At 44.7% G+C, this 10834-nt stretch overlaps 1 protein-coding gene and 1 pseudogene across 1 annotated transcript; one reads left to right on the top strand and one right to left on the bottom strand.

Annotated features, from left to right (window-relative positions):
• Window positions 1-4354: 4354 nt before the first annotated feature.
• On the top strand, window positions 4355-6773 carry LOC103701181 (annotated as a pseudogene).
• Window positions 6187-10403, bottom strand: LOC103701182 (2-keto-3-deoxy-L-rhamnonate aldolase-like). Its single transcript, XM_008783155.3, has 6 exons — window positions 10335-10403; window positions 10170-10249; window positions 7197-7898; window positions 6960-7049; window positions 6789-6868; window positions 6187-6503 (listed from the first exon to the last, which is right to left on the bottom strand). Exons 1-3 carry the CDS (start codon window positions 10401-10403, stop codon window positions 7262-7264), a joined length of 786 nt encoding a protein of 261 aa, XP_008781377.2. The 3' UTR covers window positions 6187-6503; window positions 6789-6868; window positions 6960-7049; window positions 7197-7261.
• Between the last annotated feature and the right edge of the window lie 431 nt (window positions 10404-10834).

Here is a 10834-nt window from a genome sequence, read left to right as displayed (position 1 = left end):
GCTTTGACACAAACTTTTGAAAATTTTGTCTTAATGAAATACAAGAGTAAGGGGGAGCAAAGCTAAAACTCATTTGGCATCCATTTGGATAGGATAGGGGGAGCTCTTGGTTCATTTATACAAACTCTAAATAAGACTATTTTGAAACTCTTGAACCAAAAGTACTTTATGGATATTAAATCTAACTTTTCATATGAATGCCAATTTGCTTACACTCAATGTTTTGTAATCATCAAAAAGGGAGAGATTGAGGATGATAATGTTATTTTGATGATTAACACAACCATTGAGGCTATATCAAATTAGAAATGCAAATTAACTTGATACATCATTGATAAATGGCACACCCTCGATACACTCATGATACATTAGGATTATATGGTCAAAACCACTCTCAAGATTGATAAACGACATACAATTTGTAATAGAGAATGGTAGAAAGCTCAAGAATTTATTTTGACAAAGTTTCACGTTAAAAATACCTAAAAGGGCAATTCGGTAATTTCTACTGTTAAGGGTATGAAACTTTATTGTGCCATGCATCATAATTTGCTTGGAATATCATATTGTTGTTTCAATGTGCATAACTAACCTTCAAAGTGCAGAAAAATATGGTTAGAGTCGACCCCAATTAGTTTGGAGTCGATCCCGATACGTTTGGCACGTCTTTGGAACACTTGGCACAAAGTAGGAGTTGACCCTAGAAGAGGTGGAGTCGATCCCGGCACATCAAGAAACATTCTGGCACATTCTAGCACTTATGGCACGGATGAACAGTACTTGGGTCGACCCAAGTGAAAGTTGAGTCAACCCCATCCTCAAGCCTCAAGAAAACAAGTCTCTGGAATCCCTGAGAGGGTCGACCCTAACTGAACTTGGGTCGACCCAAGGTTGGGTCGACCCAACCTTGAGTCGACCCAAAAAGAGTTGAGTCGACCCAAGTGAAGGAAGGCTGAAATACAAGGTTCTGGATTTTCTGAGAGGGCCGACCCAAGAAAAGCTTGAGCTGACCCAAGTCTGATGAACAGTGGTTTGGGTCGACCCAAGAAAAATTTGGGTCGACCCAAGCACGGGCAGAAGCATAACGGCTAGTTGTGCAGAAGTGCTTTTTGGGCTATAAACGGCTAGTTTCTTCAATCCAACGGTCAGGAAGGACTATTTGGAGGTTGGAGAAGTATTTAAGAGGGAGTATTCATCAGAGAAAGTAAGCTTTGGAAAATACATCAAGTGCATTCAAGAGAAAACCCTAGCAAGGCAAGCTTCATTCAATTGCTTCATTCAAAGAGCCAAAAGAAAGTAGTTGAGCAGATTCCAAGAGACATTAAGAGCTCCACCAACCCTTGAAGAGTGAAGCAATCTTGACAAAGAAGAGAAGAGCCTTATTAAAGGGATAACTATATTCTAGACTCTTCTTTGTTGCTCATAATTGTTTTATTTGCTCATTTAGGAGCTTTCATTCTTTACTTATCTATTCTTGTTGTAAGGTTTGTTGGTAAGCCCGTAAAACCAACGGTGTAGGTTGTTGGTAAGCCCGTAAAACCAACGTAGGTTGTTGGTAAGCCCGTAAAACCAACGTAGGTTGTTGGTAATCCCGTAAAACCAACGTAGGTTGTTGGTCAACCCGTAAAACCAACGTAGGTTTGTTGGTGAGCCCGTAAAGCCAATTGTGAAGGTTCGTTGGTGAGCCCGTAAAATCAACATAGGTTATTGGTGATTCCGAAAAACCAAATTGTAAAGGTTTTGGATTGTGAGCCCGAAAAACAATCCTACTGTAATCTGAGGGGTTATAGTAAAATTCCCAAGGGAACGCTTGGGGAGTGGACGTAGGTGCCTTGGGATGCACCGAACCACTATATATCGTTGTGTTTGTGTTGTGCTTGTTCTTATGGTTATTCTTGCATTTTCTTTCATCTTTGCTTTAGTTTAATTCATTCAAATAATTTAAGAAAGCATCCACTGCACTTAACTAAGAAAACCTTTAAAGCACCAAAAATTTAGAAAAAACCAATTCACCCCCCCTCTTGGGTTGTCACCTTGGGCAACAGCTTTTTTCATAGGGATTCTTGTTACCTTTCGGGACCGCCAACTGCTTGCTGAAATTTTCATTTCCTTTGGTCATGGACGTTGGCAGCAAATGGCCCGAAGTGGCAGCCACATCAACGACCTTCTGCTTTGCCATAGGAAAGTCCGGAGAAACTGTCCGACTTATGGGCTAGTCAGCTTCCGTGCTGCCTGTGCCTCGAGCTTTAGGGACAAACTTGTGGCTTCAGATAAACTCCACATCGGATGTAGATTACCTAATCTCGGATTGTCAGTTTCAATCCTCCGATGTACCGTGCCACTTGCTGATTTTATGTTTCTGACAGATTGTTCTAAGCGTTGAGATGATTGAACTCATCCGTGTACTCGGTCACCATCCTGAGGCCATGTCTGCAATTTTGATATTGATGATATAGCGTCTACTCGTAATCCGATGGGAGGAATCGACCACGCAGATGTTGCTTCATCTTCCACCAGGTGGTGATTTGCATCTTCCCTTGCCGCAGATGATTTTGTTGCAATTGTTCCCACCATGCGGATGCTCCACCCCTCAATTTGTATGCGGCCAACTTCACCTTTTTCTGATCCGGGATCTCTATATAATCGAAGAATTTTTCTACTTCAGCCAACCAATCCAAAAATCCCTCGATATGGAGGCTTTCGTTGAAAGTAGGGAGGTCCATGTTCAAATGGAAATCAGGGGAGCCCCTGTTCCAAGCACCCTAATGGATCCCATACGCCATAGGTTCTGCATTCCCTCCTGGGCGGAACTCATGGAAACAGTTGAAGGGCCTGCCTTCCCTTGGGAAACCTCGGTCGAACGCCCATCCTCCACCTGGGCCTCTTCGGTTCCGTCCGCCTCCCACATTCCTGTAGTCGGCTGGTTCGGCGTTCCCTCTTGGGCGCGGTCCATCGAACACAATGAAGGCCCCCGCTCCATCTCCTTCCTCGTCAGATGATTTCGGAAGAATCGTCTGCCCTACGCTGGTGGGTGGGATCTCGTGCCGGTACCGGCGGACCGTGAGGGAGATCCTCATGGGCTTGCACGCACTCCCGGTTGGGGTCGATCCGCAATGCCTTGGAGCACCTGTTGGATGTCACAGACGGCTCCTTTCAAGCTGCGAACAGTTGTCCACAAGGCTGGCATCCCTTGATCGCCATTGCCGGCATGAACACTCGCAGCACTATCATTCGCCATCGAAGCCCAAAGACCTCGCTCTGATACCAAATGATGCGGCTGGAACGTGGAGAAAAGGAGTTCACAACGCTGCTGGGTCTGAGGGAAACTCAGAACCAAATAGGCACTGAAAAAATCAAGTAAAACTTTGTTTGCTGACCCAGAAACAGAGCATGAAGTAGGAGATTAATGCTGAAACTCTCAAGCGTAATTTTCATTCATTCATTGACGGCTGAAAAAACAAAGACCAAGAAGAAGAAGAACAATCCCTTCACGCGATCCTTATATAGGATCACAAAACACCCTAATCCCTCATACATTTGGACTCAAGGAATACTAAACCCAAACCAATAAGACTCCTAATCCCAACTTAATCCAAACCAGACTTAATGACAAGGACTCTTGACTCAAATGAAACAGAATTCAAATGCAAAAGGACTCTTAATCCAGCACTCCGCGGTTGGGTTTCAATCACGATCAACCCCCAGGATCAGCGTCTTCATCCCTATCGGGGCTGATTTCCTGTCCTGCGTCACTTCTCCCTCTGGGGAATTTGCCTTCGGCTTTTGCTGTATCACTGACACGGTGGAACAACCCAGGACCTCACCCAAAATGGCTAGCCGAAAGTTATTATTTAGGTTCCTTGATCCTATATAAGTACTCAAGATCTACCCCATGAATAACCGATATGGGACTAAACACACGCCCGCACGGGTCCTCACATGCTCTCCCCGTTCAAGCCCTGACATCCTCATCAGGCTAAGGGTTCAAATCTATTCAAATCTAATCACAAAAACCATGATTGATCTGTGGTCAGCCCCAATGGATCCGTGCTGCAGTGTCCCCTAGTCTACATAGGTTATAGGTCGGGTACGCTCTGATACCATTTGTAACAATCCAGGATCTCACCCAAAATGGCTAGCCGGAAGTTATTATTTGGGTTCCTTAATCCTGTATAAGTACCCAAGATCTATCCCGCGAATAACCGATGTGGGACTAAACACACGCCCGCACGGGTCCTCACACACGGACCTCTACCTTGTGGCGATATGGTTCGACAAAATTCCTGACAAAACCATCATTTGGTATCTGAAACGGAACGGCAACGACCTAACCGTGCAGGGAGGATTTGAAGTCATGCTCACCAGCGAAGACATTGGCAGCGGTGTTTGTGGGTTCAACAGCTACTGTATTCTCGAAGACAGCCGGCCTACATGCAAATGCCCACGGATGTACTCTTACATGGATCCAAACAACACTCGCAATGGCTGCAAGCCTGACTTCGTTGCGCAGAGCTGTAGCATGGATGCATCGGAAGCAGGAGTCACATACCGCATGCTGGATTTACTTCGCACGAATTGGCCGACATCGGATTACGAGAAACTGACTCCGATGAACGAAGATGACTGTAGTAGAGCTTGCTTAGAAGATTGTCTCTGTGCGGTGGCAATCTTTGGGACTGCAGGTTGCTGGAAGAAGAAGCTCCCCCTCTCCAATGGAAGAAGCCCTGTGCCTGACGCGAAGGCTTTGATTAAAGTAGCAGTCGGCAATTCCTCTTTGCCATCTCCTCCTCCGGAATTGCACGAAAGGAAGAGAGACCAATCAAAGTTGAACAGCGTTGGTGCAGTGATGTTAGGTGGTTCGATGCTCGTCAATCTTTTCCTACTCTCAGGAATTGCTTTGTTTTTCTTGCTTCCATATCGCAGGAAACTTAAGAGACGTCACCAGGTTTCAGATATTGAAGGAGTAAACTTGCGCTCCTTTACCTACAAAGAGCTCGAAAAGGCCACCGACATGTTCAAGGAAGAACTGGGCAGAGGGTCATTTGGTGCGGTCTATAAAGGTGTTTTAGGAGGACATGCAGGGAAAGTTATTGCAGTGAAGCAGTTAATGAAGTTTGTGCAGGAAGGAGAGAAGGAATTCAAAACAGAGATAAGTAATTGGCCAGACCCATCACAGGAATCTAGTCCGATTGCTAGGGTACTGCGACGAGGGACAGCACCGCCTGTTGGTGTATGAGTTCATGACCAACGGCTCTCTAGCAAGGTTCCTCTTTGGAAGCTGGAGGCCTAGTTGGGATCAGAGGATGGACATTGCATTTGGAATAGCTAGGGGCCTCGTATACCTGCATGAAGAGTGCAGCTCTCCGATCATCCACTGCGATATAAAGCCCCAGAACATCCTTTTGGATGACCGTCACACGGCCAAGATAGCTGACTTTGGATTGGCGAAGCTTTTGAAGGCCGATCAGGCCCGAACAAGTACTGGTATAAGAGGGACTAGAGGGTATGTCGCGCCTGAGTGGTTCAAGAATAGACGCATCACGGCTAAGGTGGATGTGTATAGCTTCGGGGTCTTGTTGCTGGAGATCATTTGTTGCAGGAAGAATGTAGAACTGGAGATGGAATTTGATGAGAAGGCAGTGCCTGCGGATTGGGCTTACGACTGCTATATGGCAAGGAGACTGGAGATGTTGGTGGAGGATGATGCGGAGGCCAAGAGTGATGCTGCGAGGCTCGAGAGATTGGTGAGAATTGCTATTTGGTGTACTGCTGAGGATCCTTCTTTGAGGCCTTCCATGAAGGAGGTGGTTCAGATGCTGGAAGGAACAAAAGAAGTACCTGCACCCGCAGATCTGGCGGTTTTTTTGGCCTCTACTGACGCTTTAAAGCGTTGGCGAATTTCCAGCCCACGCACCTCAAAGCGTGGGTCAGACGTCGGGCAGGTGGGCCTGGCCAGGAAAGCCCCGACGCTTTTGGCCGACGCGTTAAAGCGTCGGCGTAGACGTGCCACAACTTTTATTTACTAACGCTTTAAAGCGTCGGGATTGCTATTTTTTTTTAAAAAAATAAAATACGAATGTAAATTATAAAAACGCATCCAAGGATAAGCAGTCACGCCCTGAAGCTTCTGACAAAGGAGAACTTAACATCCACATATCTGATTTGCAGCGTCAAAAAAGAGGCTCGTGCAGTCAAAAGCCTACCATGAATTTAAAGGTCTGCCCTTCAAAGAAAGAATTCAGAGGTCTGGAGTAGGCAAGAAGTCATTTGATACATACAAAATTCTGTACTCTTTTTGAAAATTTTCATCAATCAAAAGACCTGAAGCGTACTCAAATTCCACCATCCACTGTTGCATATTGCTTCTAACAGTACTCAGGAAGGAAATCAGATATTACATTGACCGAGAAGGTAAGAACCAAACAATGTCACTTGAGCAGGCCCCTCCATTGCATGTCCACTGTATTCCATGTGAACCAGCCATAAACAATGTCTACTTCTTTCTGCGTGGTAAACAAAATGCAACAATTAGATGAAAATACCTGATAAAAAATTGACATCAGTAAATAAGCAAATAGGCGCACTAAGTTCTTTTTTCTGAAAAAAAAATTTATGGCAAACACACTAGATACTGTACGTTGAAGAAAAGATTATTGGTGTGGTATGTGTTAATTAGTGTTTGTTTCCCATTTGGAAAAACATGCATGCAGGAAATTATAGAGATAAGACTACATGTTGCATGGGGCAAAGATCAGGAGCAGAAGACACAATAGCCAATCAATACAAACCTGCTCCTTTTAGCTTTTGGGACAAGCAAACCCCGTTTCTCAGGGCTTTTGAAACGATCCCTTGCAAGAGTGCAACATCCCTAAACAAAATAATAGGTGTGCTAAAATTCAGATGTAGCCAAGAGCTGAAACTGGAAGGAATCAATATGTAAATGAGAACCTAGTGAGTACCTTCAGCTTACGCAGAGACCCAGAGATTTCCTCTGTCAAAAGAACCTGAAATCTCATTAGTATTTTCAAGTGTTTTGTTCAGAAACCAAGATAGCCAATTGGTTTAGAAAATTGACCCTGTAAACTTATCATATGCATAATCTGGAGGGCAAGTAACAAGCGAGATCTCTTTAGGAAGCATTAAACGAACACACATTTTCTTGTAGTGCATCTTCACATTTGCCGCCCGATTCCTAGGATCCCACAGATATCCTTCTCATCTTCATATGATATCCTTCATCGCATCCCTCACCTTCCGATTCCTAGGATCCCATCCTCGCGCTCAGATCCAGCGGCTCCATCCGCACCACATCGACCCCCTCGACGCCGGCGATCGCCCCGATCTCCGCCAGCCCCGCCGCCGTCTCCACCTGGCATATCACCAGCAGCTCCTCGTCAACCCGCGCCAGGTAGCCGTCGTCGATGCCATAGGCGGAGGCGCGCACCACTGTGTGGACGGACCCGCGGACGCCGCGCGGCGGAGAACGGCAAAATGAGACGGCGAGCTCGGCGGCGCCGGGGGACTCGATCATGGGGAACATGAGTCCCTGGGGGCCGAGATCAAGGGCCTTCTTGGCCCAGGCAGCGGAGAGCTCCGGAAGGCGGAGGATGGCCGGGGTGCGGGCGGCGGCGAGGGCGAGGAGGCAGGGGAGGGCCTCCGCGATGCCGCCAGAGCCGTGCTCCATGTCGACGACCACGTAGTCGTAGCCGGCGAGGCCGGCGATCTTGGCGAGGGTCGGGGAGGAGCGCAGGAGGAAGAGGCCGTAGAGGGTCTCGCCGGCGATGAGGCGGGACTTGAGGATCCGCGGTTTGAGGGAGAGGGGGGCGAAGTCGGGATCCAAGGAGGCAGCGAAGAGGCGGGCGAAGACATCATCACCGGAGCCGTTCTGCTTCTTAAATCTGGAGGGGGTTAGGGAGGGGGGGCGATGATGATGATGAGAGAGAGAGAGAGAGAGAAGACGAGGAATGGACGAGGAATGGGGAGGGGGTTCCGTTTTCTCTTCGATCTCTGGAATGGTTGAGGGTGGAGGGCGGTGGCCAGGAAAACGGAAAGAGAGAGAGAGGGCTCGTTTCCGACGATGCTTTTTAGCGTCATCTTAGGCGGGCGACTACACCGACGCTTATTAGCGTCGTCTTTTGTCGACGCTTTTTACAGGTGTCGGCAAATTTTGACGCTAGACCAAAAATTGCCGACGCTTGTGAAAAGCGTCGGCAAAAAAGCATCGGTAAAACCGACTTTTTCTGTAGTGATTCAACTTTATTCTTGTATCCTACTGTTTCTTTTGATTGTTGTTGTATGAGCTGTTAGATATATGCCCTAGAAGCCAATATGGCTGACATAATTTATTCTGGGACATAGTTTTATACTTGATTTTATTATTATTGAATAATAAATGGGCATCTTTTTCATTCATATTATGTATGTGCCTATGAATCGTCCAAGAAATTAATAAGATGATACATATTCTCAAGAGTTGAGAATTTGAGCCATGTGTTATCGGTGACTAATTTCTGAATGCTCCTGATCGATGGATCATCATGAGGACGGTGATTGATCCGATGAGATTACTGCGCAAATCACTATCCTTTTGGATGGATGAGTCTCGAGTCCACAGTGTAGGAACACTGGAGTGATAGTGCAGGTGCTTGTTAGAGAACAAGGATACTAAGCGTGATCAAAGCAAGAAGTCACTTGGATGTTTATCCACTCGTCAGTGACTTACTTGTGTTGCAGTAGTATGACTGGTCCTTTGACTTGCAGTGCTTCGGCTATTCCCAATAAGGTTGCTGTAGTTTGACTGTACATATACATGGTCTCTAGCCATATGGATCCTTGTGGTGCAGATTGGCTGTAGTAGGTTCACTGTAGGAGTAGGGTATGCACCTACATGGAATCTATCGACCTTGGTAGATAAAGAATGATCCTATGTGATTTATGAGACTGAGTTCGTAAGACCTTGGTCAGGGCACTATGTAAAGTGGGAAAGGAGTTTTTCACTCTCGAATTAAAGTCGAATAAATCTTGACATATGACAGACGATGGGGTTTGACGAATTATCTATAATCTCCATCTTGTAGGGATCCACGATAGAAGGACTGTATCATATGATAACTGCACCTGGAGGTTCATTTATTCCATTCTGTTGGTTGCCACTACATGCTGCTAGGTGTCCCTGGTGGATGGTGAGACTCACAGGGATTATCTTGATGGTCAATGATCCCTGGTGAGATGAGTTAGAATTGTTCTAACCTATTGAAAGGAGTTTTCAATGATGTTGTGATAGAGATCACAATATATCTCACTACCAGATAGAATAGAACCTATGGGGTGACACATATTAGAGGTATTGATCGATCTCATGGTTGAATTATGATTTGGAATCACAATAGATTATGATTATCAATTTGATTAATAATTGGTTTAACCCACTAAGAGTTAGTGAGTTGAAGAAGAAATAATTGCAATTGGATTGCAATTTGATTGAATCAATTAGACTTAATTAATTAGGCTTGATCTTATTAAATAAAGTTCAAGAGTCTTACTTGGAGTTGGACTCCTAGAGTCCTAATTAGATTAGGACTGTAAATTATTAGAGTCCTACTTAGAGTAGGATTCCTAAAGTCCTAATTAGATTAGGACTAAAATTATATGAGTCCTAATTGGATTAGGACTCTAGAATCCTAATTAATTTTGATCTAATAGATAAGGATGATTTTTTAGTAGATATGGATTAAGAGTCCAATTGAGTCATGATTTAAAAGAATCTTAATTGGAGTAGGATTGGGCCACCTAGTCCTCTTTAGAAGAGGATTCACGCACAAAATAAAAGGAGGAGCGTGCGCCCCCCATTATTTTATTTTTCTTTTTGGATTTTTTTTGGGGTGTGCATGAGAGGAAGCCCTAGGGGCTTTGGGGGCAAATCTGGACCGCAAGAAAAAGAAAAAAAAAAGGGCCGACGACTCTCTTTTTTCTTCTCTTGGTGCGTGCGGCCTCCCTTCCCTTCTCTTGGGCGTGGCCTCCTCTTCTCCCCTCTCTCCTTCTTCCTCTTGAGAGCAATCAAGAGTTGATTGTTCAAGAGGATTTCAGCCATCAAAAGTAATCTCTGCAAGGGAGCTAACACCTCGGTGAGATCTAGATGCTTGGATCGGTTCTCTTCCTCGTATGGATACCTGTAGAGGCCAGACACGTGTGCGGCTTCAAGCAAGCCTTTCAAGATGACCACGATCATCAGATTGTGATGAACATCTACCTGCACAAGGTGAAGATCTGATCTTTCCTTATCTGAAGCAATTAATCCTAATCTATTTACGAACGGTTTTAAAATATGTTCATACGATGAACAGATCCGTGCATGGTTCTTCCGCTGCGGATTTGATTTTCTGTGACAGTGGTATCAGAGCCATGGTTGCATAGATTAAGATTAGGATTAATGGTTAAAAGCTTGTTAGATCTAAAAATTTAAAGATTATGCTTGCTGGATTTTTTGCATGCAGTATTTTTAGGTTGCTGATTTTTCTGCATGCTGATTTTTATGTATATAGATTAATGATTCTACTGCTATGTTAATGAGATTACAAGTAATTAGAATCATGTCTTGCATGATCAACAACTTATATGATGACATAATTTGTTAAATATTCAGATCTGTAATTTTATTAATGCATGAGATGCATGTGGTGATGATCATGAATGGACCTTTTATTTGTGCTGAAATGTTCTGCAATGTTCTGTGATGTTGTGTGATGACATATAATTCAGAAATTTAGATGCCTGCGTGCATCTTATATTGATGTATTAGAGACCTACGAGTCTCATGAAAAAGAAAACGTAACTA

This window comes from Phoenix dactylifera, unplaced genomic scaffold, assembly GCF_009389715.1.
Source record: "Phoenix dactylifera cultivar Barhee BC4 unplaced genomic scaffold, palm_55x_up_171113_PBpolish2nd_filt_p 000064F, whole genome shotgun sequence".
Lineage (NCBI taxonomy): Eukaryota > Viridiplantae > Streptophyta > Magnoliopsida > Arecales > Arecaceae > Phoenix > Phoenix dactylifera.
Note: the sequence above shows the minus strand (reverse complement) of the source record. Positions and strands in the feature narration are given on the sequence as shown.

What these genes read in the sequence shown, in the direction of transcription:
- LOC103701182 (XM_008783155.3), bottom strand. Translation starts at nt 10,403, where the DNA reads ATGGCTCTGATACCACTGTCACAGAAAATCAAATCCGCAGCGGAAGAA. An exon ending in CATGCACGGATCTGTTCATC is followed by an intron (nt 10,250 to 10,334) that starts GTATGAACATAT and finishes CACCTTGTGCAG; the next exon opens with GTAGATGTTCATCACAATCT. An exon ending in CACGTGTCTGGCCTCTACAG is followed by an intron (nt 7,899 to 10,169) that starts GTATCCATACGA and finishes AACCCCCTCCAG; the next exon opens with ATTTAAGAAGCAGAACGGCT.